At 51.6% G+C, this 17071-nt stretch overlaps 1 protein-coding gene and 1 long non-coding RNA gene across 6 annotated transcripts; one reads left to right on the top strand and one right to left on the bottom strand.

Moving 5' to 3' along the window:
* Positions 1-26: 26 nt before the first annotated feature.
* On the bottom strand, positions 27-15218 carry LOC129532636 (uncharacterized). 3 transcript variants are annotated; one of them, XR_010132759.1, is made up of 4 exons: positions 14989-15218; positions 14413-14526; positions 14121-14235; positions 27-1776 (listed from the first exon to the last, which is right to left on the bottom strand). It is a non-coding gene; the product is annotated as an uncharacterized lncRNA (long non-coding RNA). The 3 variants fall into 3 exon arrangements; XR_010132760.1 differs by lacking the exon at positions 27-1776 and adding an exon at positions 5370-8103 and having other exon boundaries at positions 14989-15114; XR_008678447.2 differs by lacking the exon at positions 27-1776 and adding an exon at positions 7314-7995 and having other exon boundaries at positions 14989-15205.
* Positions 10134-17047, top strand: PRRT3 (proline rich transmembrane protein 3). Of its 3 annotated transcripts, none has more exons than XM_004033559.5 (4): positions 10134-10270; positions 12415-13489; positions 13677-13832; positions 14592-17047. In XM_004033559.5, the coding sequence occupies exons 2-4, from the start codon at positions 12472-12474 to the stop codon at positions 16364-16366; spliced, it is 2949 nt and encodes a 982-aa protein (XP_004033607.4). In that variant the 5' UTR covers positions 10134-10270; positions 12415-12471; the 3' UTR covers positions 16367-17047. The 3 variants fall into 3 exon arrangements, with proteins under 3 accessions (XP_004033607.4, XP_018879059.4, XP_018879060.4); XM_019023514.4 differs by having other exon boundaries at positions 10134-10450; XM_019023515.4 differs by lacking the exon at positions 10134-10270 and adding an exon at positions 10473-11555.
* The last annotated feature ends 24 nt before the right edge of the window (positions 17048-17071 follow it).

Below are 17071 nucleotides of genomic sequence, written 5' to 3'. Positions count from 1 at the left end.
AACTCACAAGAGAGAGACACATAAGAGCTTTTTAAAATTTTTTATTATTTTTTTAGAGACGATACCTTGCTATGTTGCCCAGACTGGTCTTGAACTTGTGAGCTCAAGCCATCCTCCTGCCTCAGCCTCCCAAAGTGCTAGGATTACAGGCATGAGCCTCTGTGCCTGGCCAAAAGAGACCTTTTTTTGAGGTCACCGAATCTGAGAATCTGGAATCTCTGACCCTGGCCTCCAGAGTAACATATGTGGGCATAGACACAGACATGTCCCTCTAAAACTTATTCATAATGACCCGCAGACCCAAGTTAAGAAACCCTGACCTTTAACGATAGTTAAAATGGCTGCTTATACCAGATAGAAAAGGAACGAGTGTTCACAGGAGAGCTAACCTTTGACCTGGGTCTTGAAAGACTTCCTCTATGTAGAAGGGCATTCCAAGCAGAGAAAACAGAATCAGCAAAAGCCCATGGATTAAACTGTCTGCAATTCATTGCACCCCAAGGAAGTGGGGAGTGGTCCAGTATGCCCTGGAAAGGTCCAGGTTGGGTAGCATGCAGATGGTAATTGGTGATTGAGTGGTAGCCGCCTCGTTCCTCTGCATCGGGAGCATTTGAGTCTGCCTCTTCACCCACACAAGGTTTGGCCTTTTTCCCTTGTAGCAAAGATGGGTGGTTAAAATGTGTGTGACCAGCCTGGCCAACATGGTGAAACCCCGTCTCTACTAAATATACAAAAATTAGCTAGGCATGGTGGTGTGCACCTGTAATCCCAGTTACTCGGGAGGCTGAGGCAGGAGAACCACTTGAACCTGGGAGGCAGAGGTTGCAGTGAGCCGAGATCGTGCCACTGCACTCCAGCCTGGGCAACAAGAGTGAAACTCCATCTCAAAGAATAAAAAAATGTGTGTGAGACTTTCCTGTCCCATTGTACTGGTAGTAAATGCACAGACCTGTCCTTGGCATCAGCGAGTCAAAACGAAAAGCCAAGGTTGTTTTAGTAGGCTCTTTCCAGAACAGCGCACAGGCTTAGGGAGCAGTGCTTATTGTGTGTGTTTCTTGGAGTTCAATTTGGGCCAGGCTATAAATGAGAATTGCATCTCTTCCATCCGGCTTGACTTATCACCTGATACTATTTAGGACACTGCAAATGTCTACTTGCTGATCATGGAATAGAACAGGTGTGTCCAATCCTTTGGCCTCCCTGGGCCACACTGGAAGAAGAATTGTCTTGGGCCACACATAAAATACACTAACACTGACGATAGCTGATAAGCTACAAAACAAACAAAAAACAATGTTTTAAGAAAGTTTATGAATTTGTGTTGGGCCCCATACCAAGCTGTCCTGGGCGGCATGCAGCCTACAGGCCAGACAAGCTTGGTATAGAAAGTACCATACAAGCAAAGCTAAATATTGACAGTCAACTGCACAACACAACTCAGAAAAATACAATTTAGATTTGAGGTGAGTAGGTAAACCCGTGCTTAGGGACAAAAGTCAGCTTGATTCCTCTGTTTGGTCTGTAAGGTGTGTGATGGGTATGTGTGTATGTGAAAGAGGGTTACTAACTGGATTAGGAATATTGCAGTTGCAGGTGACAAGCTGAACTCAAGCAATTAAAAGGAATGGAAATTGACTCAATAACTAAAATGTCCGGTGGTTGGCTTCAGGCACAGCTGGGTCCAGGGCCTCTCATGATATCATCAGGACTCAGTTGCTTTCTCAAGTCTGCTTCTTAGGCAGTTAGTTTTCTTATAGAGGCACGAGATTAGTAATCCTAGTGAAAAGAAAGCACCCCTTTTTAAAAAATCTAGCAAAAGTTAGGATTGCATCTTAACTCATCTGCCTTGAGTCAACTGCAAATTCCAGGAACTGCTTAGCTTCTCATAAACTATAAGAACTGAAGGTATAATAAGAGTGATTCCCCAAAGGAAAACTGGGATGCTGTTGCCTGAAGAAGTGGCATGGGTACCAGACAAAAAATATCTTATCTTACCTTTAATCATCCAAACCATCTGGAATGTTCCCAACAGGAGGTGCTGTCCCTGTCCTTGGAAGTAATTGCGGTCTGCAAACATTTGCAGGATTTCTACAGTGTGCTCAGGGCCATGCTAGAAATTTTCAGATCTTTCTGTTCATTCAACCAATAGTGAATTGAGTGTTGCCAGGCACTGCATATGAACAAGACACAGTCACAGACCTTAAAAACTCAGACTGCTAGACCAACCTGGCTAACACGGTGAAATCCTGTCTCCACTAAAAAATACAAAAAAATTAGCTGGGCATGGTGGCGGGTGCCTGTAGGCCCAGCTACTTTGGAGGCTGAGGCAGGAGAATGGCGTGAACCCAGGAGGTGGAGCTTGCAGTGAGCCGAGATTGTGCCACTGCACTCCAGCCTGGGCGATAGAGTGAGACTCCATCTCAAAAAAACAAACAAACAAACAAAAAAACCTCAGACTACTATAGTACATGCTGTGACAGGGACGATCCTAGGGAGGCCATGGGAACATCCTGCAGGTCATCCAGTCAACCCGAATGCTCAGGGAAGGCTTCCCAGCGGAAACATCTCAACTAAGATGTGAAAGATCATGAGGAACTTGCCAGAAAAAAAAATACAGACTGTTCTAAACAGAGGCAACGGTGTGCGCAAAGTCTCAGAAGCAAAGATGTTGGTGTTTTCATGGAACTGAAACAAGACCTGCATGACCCTGCAGTGTAGAATATGAAAGGACTGATAAACATTTGGATTGTACACTTAAAATGGGTGAATGGGGTGGGGTGCGAATTATAGCTCACTAAAACTGCTTCAGAAGACAAGATGAGGAGGCAGCACTAGGGCCAGATGGCAGAGGAGCTTATAAGTCATCCCTCAGAGGCGGAACTTCATCCCGATGATGGCAGCAGGAAGCCTTTGTAGGGACTGGTGTGAAGGGATTTGCTGCTGGGCAAGGAATGGAATGGAGGGGCAGAAGTGGGTATGGAGAGCACTGGAGTGAGAGTGAGATGGTAGTGCGGTCAGAGGAGAAGGCGCGGCATTGAAGTCATGTCCACGATTAGCTCCTGCTTTCTCACACTCACTGTGTTGCTTTGCAGAAGACAGTTTCCCTCTTTGGGCCTCAGTCTCCCCACCAGTCACAAGGCTACTTTGGAAAAGTCTGGCAGGTCCTCAAATGTTTAAATGTAAAGTTTCCATATGACTCAGCAGTTCCACTCCTAAATAGATACATACCCAAGAGAAGTGAAAACATACTGGCCGGGCATAATGGCTCATGCTGGTAATCCCAGCACTTTGGGAGGCTGAGGCAGGCGGATCACGAGGTCAGGAGTTCGAGACCAGCCTGACCAACATGGTGAAACACCGTCTCTACTAAAAATACAAAAATTAGCTGGGCGTGATGGCGCGCCCCTGTAATCCCAGCTACTCGGGAGGCTGAGGCAGGAGAATCGCTTGAACCTGGGAGGTGGAGGTTGCAGTGAGCCAGGATCATGCCATTGCACTCCAGTCTAGGCAACAGGGTGAGACTCCATCTCAAAAAAAAAAAAAAAGAAAAGAAAACATATGTCCAGATCAGGTGCGTTGGCTCATGCCTGTAATTCCAGCACTTTAGGAGACCAAGGCAGGTGGATCGAGCCTCCTGTAGTCCCAGCTACTCAGGAGGCTGAGGCAGGAGAATTGCTTGAACCTGAGAGCCAGAGGTTGCAGTGAGCTGAGATTGCACTACTGCACTCCAGCCTGGGCTACCGACTGGGCAACAAAGCGAGACTCTGTCTCAAAAAAAAAAAAAAAAAGAAAAGAAAGAAAAAAGAAAAAGAAAACATGTCTACACAATTATGTATACATGAATATTCATAGAGCATTATTCATAGTAGCCACAAGGTGGGAAACAACCCGAATGTCTATCAGCTAACAGATGGATAAATGAAATATGGTATAGCCATACAATGGCGTATTATTCAGCAGTAAAAAGAATAAAGTACTGCCCAGGTGCAGTGGCTCACGCCCGTAATCCTTGCACTTTAGGAGGCTGAGGTGGGAGGATTGCTTGAGGCCAGGAGTTCAAGACTGGCCCGGCAACATAGCAAGACCCTGTCTCTACAAAAAATAAAGTTATCTGGGCATGGTGGCGTATGCCTGTAGTCCCAGCTACTCAGGAGCCTGAGGCAGGCGGGTGGTTGCTTGAGCCCAGAAGTTGAAGATTACAGTGAGCCATGACTGTGCCACTGCACTCCAGCCTGGGCAACAGATTGAGACCCTGTCTCTAAAACAGTAAAATAGGTTAGGCACAATGTCTCATGCCTGCATTCCAAGTACTTTGGGAGGGTGAGGCGGGAGGATCACTTGAGCCTGGGAGTTGGAGACCAGTTTAGGCAACATAGTGAGGCCTCATCTCTACAAGAAAATGAAAAAAAATCAGCCAGGCATGGTGGCACATGCCTGTAGTCCCAGCTACTGAGGAGGCTGAGGTGGAAGGATTGCTTGAGCCCAGGAGGTCAAGGCTGCAGTGAGCCATCATTGCACCACTGCACTCCAGCCTGGAAGACAGAGCGAGACCCTGTCTCAAAACGATAAATAAATAATAATAAAGTAATTATCACTATTTTACCAGAATTTTTTTTTTTTTTGAGACAGAATCTTGCTCTGTCACCTAGGCTGGCGTGCAGTGGCGCGATCTTGGCTCACTGTAACCTCTGCCTCCCGGGTTCAAGCGATTCTCGTGCCTCAGCCTCCCGAGTAGCTGGGATTATAGGCGTGCACCACTGCGTCTGGCTAATTTTTGGATTTTTAGTAGAGAAGGGGTTTCACCATGTTGGCCAGGCTGGTCTCGAACTCCTGACCTCAGGTGATTCACCTGACTTGGCCTCCCAAAGTGCTGGGACTACAGGCGTGAGCCACACTGCCCCTGGCCCAGAATTTTTTAATGTAGCTCCCAAAATCACTTTTTTGTGGGAGGGGAGGGAGCAGGGAAGTTGGATATTTTCAAAGTAAATCACAAGTATGTCATTTCACACATAAGTCGTAGGTATCATAACAGATACGGAATTTTTTACACATAACCCACAAGGCCATTATTTCACCTGATGCAAACATGCTTATACCTGAATATGTCCTAAGACTCAATCTGTGTTCATATTTCCCTAATTGTCTTAAAATGTCTTTTCCACAGTGGATTTATTTGACTGAGGCTCCCAACGAGGCCCCCACGTGGCATTTGGTTGCTATATCTCTTAAATCTCTTATGTAACAGTTTTCCCTCCCTCCCTTTTTTTTCAAGACATTCATTTGTCGAAGAAACCATGTTGTTTGTTGTCTCTGTTGAATTCTGTGAATCTCTGAAAATGTTATCTGAATGGGAAATTAAATCTTTCAATTGTTTTTCACTTTAAGGAAAGATTAAGGGGAATGAATTAGTGATAGATGCATGGAAAATTAAGCAAATGAAAAACCAAGCAGTGCTTACTGCAGGAGAAACAATGTCTGGGGAGGGAATAATTATCCTCACAGCACACTTCTTGAATCAGCTTGAATAATTGTTTCACAGTTCTAGTATTGTAAATGCAGAATAATGATACCAAAAAACTACAGAAAAATATGGAAAGTAATAGAAGAGCTACATTTTCATATTATCTTCATAGTAGTCAATAGATTAACCCCCAAAACTGAAAATAATTAACATTAGCAGCATAAATCTGATGTGAAAATAGGATAAATACCAGAAGAAATAACCAGAAGTACCAGAAAGACTTGACAATAATTACTTCCAGAAAGTGGGAATTGAGAGTGAAAGGGAATGGGGTAAGGATCTGCTGATTTTAAAGTGGCATCAGATTTCACACACACAAAAAATAAATAACTCTTGGCCAGGTGTGGTGGCTCACGCCTGTAATCCCAGCACTTTGGGAGGCCAAGGCAGGCAGATCACTTGAGGTCAGGAGTTTGAGACCGGCCTGGCCAACATGGTGAAACCCCATCTCTGCCAAAAATACAAAAATCAGCCAGGCGTGGTGGTGCATTCCTGTAGTCCCAGCTACTCGGGTGGCTGAGGCAGGAAAACGGCTTGAACTCAGGAGGCGGAGGTTACAGTGAGCTGAGATTGTGCCACTGCCCTCCAGCCTGGGTGAAAGAGAGAGACTCTGTCTCAGAAAACAGACAAAAAACCTCTTTAAAAAGATCAGGTTTGTTTAGTTGGTGTTGGTGGAAGCTAAAATCTGAGAATGAGTAGGTTAAGACTCCAGGAACCCTTCAGGCTGAATTTGGCCAGTTTGGTAAAAGAGTATAACTCCCTGTGCCCTCAGAGTTCAGGACAGTGGGCAGAGCACAGAGAAGGTTCACCAGCCTGCACTTTCTCTCACCTGTTCTCCCTTTTGTTTATTTTCTCATGCCTGCCAGAGCAACCAGCCAGAACGAAAATGCCAACCAACTGTCCTGGGCTTTGTCTAAGCAGGAGATTTCATCATTGCCAGCCCCATCTTCTTTGCCTTTTCTTTCTCACTCTTTCCTTGGGGAGTCACAACAACTTTCAGCTCTGTTGGTTTGAAGTCAACAGAGATCCAAACTGGAGGGCCTATTTTCATGAACTCAATTAACTCCTAACACAGTAGGGGCTGCCTGGAAGGCCTGGGGTTTCCATCTCCCCCACTTTCCTCTCTCAGGTTCTTCCAGAGGGGCAGGAGGGTGTCATTACTATTAAGAGCACTGGTTCTGGCCAGGCGTGGTGACTCATGCCTGTAATCCTAGCACTTTGGGAGGGCGAGGCAGGCTGATCACTTGAGGCCAAGAGTTTGAGACCAGCCTGGCCAACATGGCGAAACCCTGCCTCTACTAAAAATACAAAAGCAAGATTCCATCTCAAAACAAAGAGCACTAGTTCTAAAGTCAGGCCTGTGGCTTGGCCCCTTAGTTGCTGCATGACGTTTAACAAGTTATTGAACTTCTCTGAGCTTCAGCTTGCCAGCTGTATAATGAAAAACATAAAACCTAGGGTTGTCATGAGGACTTAAAAAGAATAATGGTGTGTAGCATAGTTTTTGGCAGACCAAGTGCTTGGTAAACAGGAGATATTGACCATCCCTTGTATACTTGGAGTCACCTTCCATTTATCCCCGCCATCCCAGAGTCTCCAGAAGGATGCTGGGAGCTCCATCTGGAGCTGAGTTACTCCCTGTCCACACCTGCGCGCCTCGTGTTCCCCGCTTACATTCACCTCCACCCCAGCCAGTCTCCTCTTTCCACAGGATCAGCTTTCACCTTGGCCTCTAGCCAAAGGGATCCTAATCTCTCTTGCATTTGTTTGGAATCTCAGAATGCCTGCCGGTTGGTGGTTTAGAAACGCGACGGGATTGGGGCCCCTGGTTCCAAAGAGGGCAGCCAGCAAGCAGCCAGATGGCCCTGCATGGACTGGGAGGTCAGGCACTCACACACCTGCCCTTCGCAGGAGAAACTGAGGAAGGGAACCGGGCCAGCTCTGAGCCTGTGGAGGGAATCTCAACATCTCCAAAGGAGGCTCCCAGCGAGTTCACAAGGGGAAGTGAGAGGAAGGATCCAGACTCCTCAGCTTCTGTAGGGGGCCCTAGGACTGCATTCTGGCCAAGACTGCCCACATGGGAACAGATACAGGTCCCCCAAAGGAAGTTAGGATGCTGTCAGGAAGGGAAATGGTTATTGCAAAACCCTCCAAAATGTCAATCAGCTATATGTAGAATCAGGATCCAGTTAACTTCCTACAGGATTGTAACAACAGGCTGGATCTAACAAGATAAACAACAAACAAATGTAGAATCCTACATTAAGAGTCAATAAACCAGTTGTACATGAAGAGGGGGGAAGACTTTACTACTAGATCAGTTGGGTAGCAAAGTGATGTGGCTGCTAGAAACATTAATTCAGTGTGAGGCCGTATGAATGGAGTAGAATCCTGGAAAGGAGAGGTGAAGGTTCAGCTTTACTCCCAACGAGGTTCATTTCCAAGAGTCCTACTTTCAGAGGGGCGTTGTTGAGCTGGTAAGAAGCAAACAGAGAAGAGATTCCACATGGTGAGAACCCAGAATCCTGTCCTGCAAGGAACAGCTGAAAAACTCGGAGTGTTTGTCCTGGAGAAAGAAGACTCTAGAGAAATGAGAAATGCCTTTACAATTCTGAAGTGGCTCCAACAAGGAAAACAGAGGAGGTCAGGTCATGTGTGAAATGGGCAAGGCCTGCACCCTCTCCCAGAGTCAAGCAGCTGAATGCAGGCCCCACCATTTACCAGCCATTAAGGATGGAATATTCTTCAAACTGCAACACGTCAGACACAACTGGGGCCTGAGTATTGCTTTTCTGTGAGAGCTAGAGGTAGGAAGCCATTGGGAGGGAGATGTCAGCTCAGCCCTAGGAAGAATTTTTTCTTTTTCTTTTTTAAGTGAAATTTGATTTTTTATTTGATACTGGGTCTCTTTCTGTCACCCAGGCTGGAGTGCGGTGGTGCGACCTTGGCTCACTGCAACCTCTGGCTCCTGGACTGAAGTGATCCTCCCACATAACCCTCCTGAGTAGCTGGGACCCAGGTGCGCACCACCACACTTGGCTAATTTTTTTTTTTTTTTTTTTTTTTTGGTAGAGATGGGGTTTTGCCATGTTGCCCAGGCTGGTCTCGAACTCCTGGGTTCAAGCAGTCCTCCAGCCTTGGCCTCCCAAAGTGCTGGGAATATAGGCATGAGCCATTATACAGGCCAAATGGATTTCTTCTTCTTCTTTTTTTTTTTTTTTTTTTTTCGTGACAGTCTCGTTCTATTGCCCAGGCTGGAGTGCAGTGGTCATTGCACTCCAGTGACACAGCTTGTGGTCAATGGACAGAGTGGTCAGTGCACTCCAGTGACACTCCAGTGGCCATAGCTTACTGCAACCTTGACCTCTTGGGCTCAAATGATTCTCTGGCCTCAGCCTCTGGAGTAGGTAGGACTACAGGCATGTACCACCACGCCCAGCTAGTTTTTTTTTTTTTTTTTTTTTAATTAAAAAAAGTCTCACCATCTTGCCCATGCTGGTCTTGAACTCCTGGGCTCAAAATGATCCTCCTCTCTAGGCCTCCCAAAGTGCTGGGATTACAGGTGTGAGCTACTGCACCCAGCCCTATCTCATTTTTGATAACCACATATATTTCCTGTGTGGCTTTCCCTTAAAGAATTGAGCCTAATGATGTTTAGTGTATCGAGGTGTTCAAAGAAAGACCAGGAACATTTTGACAGTGTCTACCAGCCCCATATGCAGACCCATAGATTTTACTACCATGCCTCGGCTAGGCAATTATCTGGTAGGTGCACTAGTGTATGTGCACAGTGATGTGTTAAGCAAGGAATGGCCCCTGCTCCATTATCCCTGCGAGCAAAAGGCTAGAAACAACCTATGTCCAATCACAGGGGACAGGATAAAGAACAATAACTAGCTGACCATATGCTGGAATTCTCAACAGTGGATACAAGAAATGATATAGATCTATAGATATTTACATGAAAAATGTGCCAGAATATATTGGAAAGTGAAAGAGAAAAAGACAAATTACAGAAATGTGTACAGTGGCTGGGCACAGTGGCTGACGCCTGTAATCCCAACACTTTGGGGGTCCGAGGCGGGCTGATCACCTGAGGTCAGGAGTTCGAGACCACCCTGGCCAACATGGTGAAACCCTGTCTCCACTAAAAATATAAAAATTAGCCAGGCATGGTTACTAGGGAGGCTGAGGCAGGAGAACCACTTGAACCTGGGAGGCGGAGGTTGCAGTGAGCCGAGATCACGCCACTGCACTCCAGCCTGGGCGACAGAGCAAGACTCTGTCTCAAAAAAAAAAAAAGTATACAGTATGACGTCATTTCTATTTAAGATGTACATGTAACTGTACATTGAAAAGAATCTGAAGGATACATACCAAGCTGTAGGTAGGATTTACCTAAAAGGATGTAGGGATATAGAAAGGAAGTGAGCTCCCCGTCCCATGAGGTATGCAAGCAGAGGCTAGCTGCCCCGTTTTCAGGGATGCTGCAGAAGACATTTCCACATCCCTCAGAGATGACCTCGGTTCCACTCTGAGCCCTGACAATCCCTGAGCGAGGGGAAGTCAGGGTTGACAGAAGAGTCCACCCCTAAGGGGAAAGAGTTAAGCAGGGCTGCGCTCCTGTGGGCGGGCTCGCGATCGGCAGCGCCGGGCTCTGTTAGCCGAGTCTGAGCATCTCGGAGGATGCGGCGCGGCGATCGGCTGCAGTGACGCGCGCAAGGTGAACGCGGGGGCTGCGGCGCGCAGGTGAGGAGCTGGCCCAGGGAGGGGGCGATGGCGGGACCCCGACGGGGAGCGTGGCCTGCTGCCCCCGTCGCGGGCGCAGGCGACCAAGCCTGCACGGCGCCCGCCCCCATCCAGGACACTGCGGGAAGGCGCGGAGCCAGGGAGAGAGGAGACGGAGGAGGAGAAGGAGGAGGAGGAGAGGTAACCCGAGATGGACCAGCTCCGAGGCTGCCCTGCAACGGCCTCGCCCTGCCCCCAGGCCGGCCTCTCCCCAGTCCCTGCGGCAGAGAGATCCGCCACCCCCCACAGCCTCTCCAGCAGAGTGGGAGCCCAGGGCTGGGCAAGCCCCCGCCTTGTCCGCAGGTGCCCACATCTCGGGTTGGCAGTGGTAGGCAGATGGCATGTTTATCTTTGGAGGCCCCATTCAGCCGTTTTCTCGGCAAAGCTTTTTGGACCTCCTGTGGAAGATGAGCCTCCGAGGGTTTCACAACCCCGATTGTGTCCACTCAGCTGTGTGACCTTGGGGGAGTTGCTCACCCTCTCTGAACCCCCGTTTCTTCCCTCTGTGAAATGGCTGTTCCCACACCTTGTATTGGGAGGGCGGAGTGACATGTTGCTAAGCTCAGCGCAGGAGCCTCACTGGGGAAGAACTAAACACAGGAGCACTGTTTTTAGCCAGTACCTGTGTTAGGGGCGTCTCAGCGCACCCCTACTCCCAACCCTGGAGCAAAGCCCTGTCTCTGGGCCCCCAGCACCTAGCCTAGACCAGGAGCAGCCCATGGGGCTCCCTGAATGTTTGAGAAATGAACTAACAAGGCTTTAAGACAGAGTCTAAACTCGAGTTTGGAGGATGGGACTCAAAGGTCTTTGAACTCCTTGAAATTGTTCACAACTTTCGGTGAGCCTGGGTCTTTTCCCCGGGAGAGCACCGGGGGTTTTCAGTGGCTTCTTAAGGTGTCTGTGAGCCACCATGGGTTAAGAGCCAGGAAGCTTTGGGGACAGCTGTTCCCCAGAGAGGAAAAGAGCAGGGCCTCTGCCGCCAAACACACCCAGGCTTCAGCTCTCGCACCCTCCATGAAACCTCTCCTGGTGGTGGCGCCCCTTCCTGCCTCCCTGGCCCACTGACAGGCTCTCGAGAACAGGAACTTTTAGGGGATATCCACGTGGGGCCAGGTATATACTGGAGGCTGCAGGTTTGAAATAAGAGGCAGGAGATTATTATAGAATCAGACCAGGGTGACAAGTACCCAGGAAGATGAGGGAAGGAAGGCGGGAAGAGGAATGTCTAACGCTTGTCAAGCATCAGGTATGAACCTCGCCCATACATGTTTGGTTATTTGTCTCATGCCTTGAGTTAGGCATGCTTATTATCCCCATTTTACTGATGGGAAAACTATGATGCAGAGAGGTAAAATGACTCCCCCAGGAAATGAAGACACTGGGATTCAAATTCAGGCCCCTCCCCAAAGGCCGGTGCATATTCCTCTCCCTCTCCACGTCTCTCATTTTTGAAGTGGGCCTTTAGGAATAACATTTCAGGCAGGGCGCAGTGGCTCATGCCTGTAATCCCAGCACTTTAGGAGGCCAAGATGGGCAGATCACCTGAGGTCAGGAGTTCAAGACTAGCCTTGCCAACATGGCAAAACCCCATCTCTATTAAAAATATAAAAATTAGCCAGGTGTGGTGGCACGTGTCTGTAACCCCAGCTACTTGGGAGGCTGAGGCAGGAGAATCACTTGAACCTGGGAGGGGAGGTTGCAGTGAGCCGAGATCATGCCACTGCACTCCAGCCTGAGCGACAGAGCAAGACTCCTTCTCAAAAAGAACAGGATTTCAGCAAGTGAAGGGGAAGGGAGAGAGCATTCCCTGCTGACAGAACAGCAGAAGCGAAGGCATGGGAGTCACACAGTCCAGTGGGTGTTGGAGGACAGATGAACAGCTTGTGGGGGCCAGGGTCTTGGAAGGTCAGGAGAGGAGCTTATGTTCTTTCCTGAGGGAAATGGGGAGCCACTGAAGGTTTTAAAGCAGGGCAAGTGCCACATCCAGCAATTTTAAAAGCAGAGAAGCTGCTGCCTTGCGTTGCTTTTCTTTCCTGCCAGCCCCTTGAGGAAGGCATGGGGGCCCCCAGCCCTCACATGTCATTCTATGCCGTGTTTTTTTTTAGGCTCATCCAGTGAGGACTGGAAGGTGGGGGCTTTAGGCCCAGGCATCGGAGTAGACCATGGCCTCCAGCCCATGGGGCTGTGTATGTGGCCTTCTGCTGTTGTTGCTGCTGCCACTCCTGGGGACTGGCCCTGCCCTGGGGAGGAGCTTTCCCAGGCCACTTGAAAACTCCGAAATCCCTATGATCCCTGGAGCCCACCCCAAGGGCTCTGTGGGCTCAGAGCCCCAGGCCTTTGACGTCTTCCCGGAGAACCCCAGAGCTGACAGTCACAGGAACTCTGATGTCCGCCACGCCCCTGCTGAAGAGATGCCTGAGAAGCCTGTAGCCTCTCCCCTTGGCCCAGCCCTGTACGGGCCCAAAGCAGCCCAGGGAGCTCAGAGAGAACGACTCCCAGTAACTGATGACCTCCAGATGGCTCAAGGACCAAGCTCCCACGGCTGGACAGGACCTCTGGACTCACAAGAGCTTCTGGAGCAAGAAGCAGTGGCTCCCCACCCAGTGGGCCACCCTCATCTGACTTTCATCCCCACAACTCCCAGACGTCAACTCAGGGTAGCCACAGTTCCTCCCTCCCTGCAGCATGAAGGCCAAGAGGGACAGTGGCCACCTAGAGATGAGGGTCTGAAGGCCAAAACTAAGAGCAGGGTCCCACCCACTTCTCCCTCAGACCACCAGGGCCCACCTCACACCCTTGTTCCCCACTCAGGTACTGTCAAGAGGCCAGTGCTGGAAGGACAGGGTGGGTTTGAGGAACATTTCCAGGAGGCAGCTCAAGGCCCCCTCTTCACCCAGCAGGATCCAGCAGCCCCTGATGTTGGCTCAGTACCCCCAGTTGAGGTGGTGTACTCTCAGGAGCCAGGGGCCCAGCCAGACTTGGCATTGGCCAGAAGCCTTCCTCCTGCTGAGGAGCTGCCGGTTGAGACCCCCAAGAGGGCTGGCGCTGAGGTGTCCTGGGAAGTCAGCTCCCCAGGTCCCCCGCCCAAGCAGGCTGACCTCCCTGACGCTAAGGATTCACCAGGACCCCAGCCCACGGATCCACCCGCCTCAGAGGCTCCTGATGGGCCGTCTAAGCCAGGTGGGTTTCAATGAGTGTGCTGAGCGATGTTCCGGGGCAGCTGGATGCCTCAATTCTGTTTGACCCTGGGTCCCTCTAGGTCTCATTTTCCTCTTTGTGGCAAATGAGGTTGATTGTGACTCAATCCTGAGGGATTAGGAGGACCATAGGAGGGTCAGGTAAGGTGATGACTGCTTTGTCATTTCAGAGAGAGCAGCAATGAATGGAGCAGACCCCATCTCCCCCCAGCGGGTGAGAGGAGCTGTGGAGGCCCCAGGCACCCCCAAGTCTCTCATCCCTGGTCCCTCAGACCCTGGCCCAGCTGCAAACCGAACAGAGAGCCCCATGGGGGCCCTGCAGCCAGGTGAGAGCATGGCTGGGGTGTGGGGAGAGGGAGTGCTCTGTCTAGTAACTGAGAACCTCTGTTGGGGATGTATGAGGGGCGGAGGGTGGGGAATGAATGGAGACAATCACCTCCTTAAAGGAGTTGCCCAGGGCCTCCTTCAAACAACCTAGGATAATAAATTCATACTCACTGGGAAATCTGGGAGAAATCATTTGCCCTTTTGGGGCTAGAATGTTCTAATATGTAACATGGATATGTTTAGAACAAAAAAATATATAAAAATTAGTTGGGCGTGGTGGTGCATACCTGTAGTCCCAGCTATTCCGGAGGCTGAGGTGGGAGATCACTTGACCTGGAGGTCAAGGCTGCAGTAAGCCCGCATTGCACCACTGCACACCAGCCTGGATGACAGAGTGAGAACCTGTCAAAAAAAAAAAAAAAAAAAAAAATTCCAATGCCCAAGCCACGTCCCAAGAAATTCTTATTCCTTGGTCTCCAGAAGATTCTAATATGCAGCCCATGTGTCGAACTGCTGGGGTACTACCTCCCTGATAGTAGCATTAATGAAAATGATAGCTGACATCCATTTAGCACTTACTGGGTGTTGGGCACCGGGCTAAACATTTCATCTTCTTCACAACGCAATGAGGCAGGTGCTGTTATCTCCATTTTGCAGATTTGTTTGGAAAAGTTAAATGACTTGCCAACCACACTAGAGGGTGATACAAAATCAAAAGCACTTTTCAAATGGCTATTTTAATATTGTTATAATTGCAGATGAAGCCGAGGAGTGGCCGGGGCGCCCCCAAAGCCATCCCCCAGCACCCCCAGTCCAGGCCCCCTCGACGTCACGCCGGGGCCTCATTCGAGTCACCACGCAGCGAGCCCTGGGCCAGCCTCCCCCTCCGGAGCCCACCGCCAGCTCCATGGCTTCAGCCCCAGCCTCCAGCCCCCCAGCCAACGCCACTGCACCCCCGCTACGCTGGGGCCCCCTTCGGCGGGTCCTGAGCTTCTCCTGGGAGCTGCACGTCTACGGGGTGGGGGTACTCTTTCTGCTGCCCGCGTTGTTGGCGCTGGCTGCGCTGGCAGCCGCCCCAGCAGGGCCCCGGCTGGCATTGGTGGCCGCGGTGCTGGTGCTCGTGGCTTCGGGGCTGCGATCCGCCTACATGCTTACCGACCCTTACGGCTCGCAGGCGCGGCTGGGCGTTCGCGGGGGCCTGGTGCTCTACAACCTGCCCTTCCCCTTGCTGCTTACGGCGCTGGCGGCCCTGACTCTGCTCGGCCTGGGCGCGGGGCTGCCGCCACCGCTGCAAAACCCACTCCTGCTGGGAGCAGTGGCGCTGGTGCATGGTGTAGGGTTGCTCGCGACAGACCTGCTGTCCACATGGTCTGTGCTCAACCTCCTGACGCAGGGCTTGTCGTGCGCCTGGGGCGCGGCCGTGGCTCTGGGCACGCTCTGCCTGTGCCGTCGCCGCCTGCTGGACGGCCCACGGGGCTGGGATGCCAGCCCGGGCCCTCGGCTGTTGGCTGTGGCGGGAGCGCTGGGGCTGCTGGCTAGCGGCTTGCAGCTGGCGGCTGCGCTCTGGCTGTACCCGGGCCCAGGCCGCGTGGGCCGCTTCTCGTGGGCCTGGTGGGGTGTCCACTTCTGGCTGCGCCTCCTGGAGCTGACATGGGCGCTCGCCCTGGCGTTGGCCGCGGTGGCTGCCGCGAGACCCAGGCCGCCCACGGAGCACGCTTGCTGGGCTAAGCTGATGCGTCTGGCGTGCCCGGCGCCTTCAGGCAAGAGCGAGGTGCCGGAGCGACCCAATAACTGCTATGCAGGGCCCAGCAACGTTGGTGCAGGCAGCTTGGACATCAGCAAGAGCCTCATCCGCAACCCGGCGGAGAGTGGGCAGCTGGCCACGCCCAGTTCAGGCGCCTGGGGCTCGGCTGCGTCGTTGGGTCGCGGACCCCAGGGTGGCCCGGGACTGTCCCGCAACGGTGTGGGACCGGCGCCATCGCTGAGCGAGCTGGATCTGCGGCCGCCATCGCCCATCAACCTGAGCCGCAGCATCGACGCCGCGCTCTTCCGCGAGCACCTGGTGCGAGACAGTGTGTTCCAGCGCTGCGGCCTCCGCGGCCTGGCCTCCCCGCCGCCTGGAGGCGCTCTGCGGCCGCGCCGGGGCAGCCATCCCAAAGCCGAGCTCGACGACGCTGGCTCCTCGCTCCTCCGCGGCCGCTGCAGGTCGCTCAGCGACGTGCGCGTGCGCGGGCCGGTCCCACAGCACGTAGTGGAAGCACGCGACGGGGCAGCCGCTGCGGCTTCTGGCAGCTCCCTCGACAGCTTCTCCAGGGGTTCACTCAAGATCAGTTGGAACCCCTGGCGCCACGGTCTGTCATCAGTGGACAGTCTGCCCCTAGATGAGTTGCCCAGCACGGTACAGCTACTGCCTGCCCCGACCCCAGCCCCTGACTCTACCGCCGCTCGGCAGGGGGACGGCCAGGGAGAGGTCCAGCCGCGCGGCAAGCCTGGGGAATCCCGCAGCGCCTCCAGTGATACCATCGAGCTTTGAAGAGCGGTCCTGACGCAGGGCCAGGACCCTGCCCGATGCCCACATGGCATGGCCTACTGGGACAGTTGAGCCTTTAAAAAATGGGCATCCTGGCCGGGCGCGGTGGCTCACGCCAGGAATCCCAGCACTTTGGGAGGCCGAGGTGGGTGGATCACGAGGTCAGGAGTTCGAGATCAGCCTCCTGGTCTGGAACATAGCGAAACCCTCGTCTCTACTAAAAATACAAAAAAAAAATAGCCAGGTGGCACACGCCTGTAGTCCCAGCTACTCGGGAGGCTGAGGCGGGGGAATTGCTTGAACAGGGAGGCAGAGGTTGCAGTGAGCCGAGACCACGCCATTGCACTCCAGCCTGGGTGACAAGAGTGAGACTCCGTCTCAAAAAAAAAAAAAAAAAAAAAAAAAAGCATCCCCAGGCCTCTCTACCTGACGGCAACCCCCGGGGGACAGCCAGGTTTGAACTCACCCCACCCCCATGCCGTTTTTTGCTTTTAATATTTCTATTTTTTTTCAGCTGGCATTTTGCACAGAGGCCGTGTCTTATGCGGAATACAGGGTGGGTGTGCATGGATTCGGGCATGAAGAACAGGGAGCAGGTGCTCCAGACTCCCCAACGTGGAGTGATGAGCCTCGCTTGTCTAGATTGTCCTCTTTGTGCCAAAGAAATAAACCCTTAGGACTTGGCTCATGCTTCCCTCTGGCCATGCC

This window comes from Gorilla gorilla, chromosome 2 (assembly GCF_029281585.2).
Source record: "Gorilla gorilla gorilla isolate KB3781 chromosome 2, NHGRI_mGorGor1-v2.1_pri, whole genome shotgun sequence".
NCBI lineage: Eukaryota > Metazoa > Chordata > Mammalia > Primates > Hominidae > Gorilla > Gorilla gorilla.
The sequence above is the reverse complement of the archived record's forward strand: the minus strand, read 5'-3'. Positions and strand labels throughout refer to the sequence as shown.

What these genes read in the sequence shown, in the direction of transcription:
- PRRT3 (XM_004033559.5), top strand. Translation starts at nt 12,472, where the DNA reads ATGGCCTCCAGCCCATGGGGCTGTGTATGTGGCCTTCTGCTGTTGTTG. An exon ending in TGATGGGCCGTCTAAGCCAG is followed by an intron (nt 13,490 to 13,676) that starts GTGGGTTTCAAT and finishes TTGTCATTTCAG; the next exon opens with AGAGAGCAGCAATGAATGGA. An exon ending in CATGGGGGCCCTGCAGCCAG is followed by an intron (nt 13,833 to 14,591) that starts GTGAGAGCATGG and finishes TTATAATTGCAG; the next exon opens with ATGAAGCCGAGGAGTGGCCG.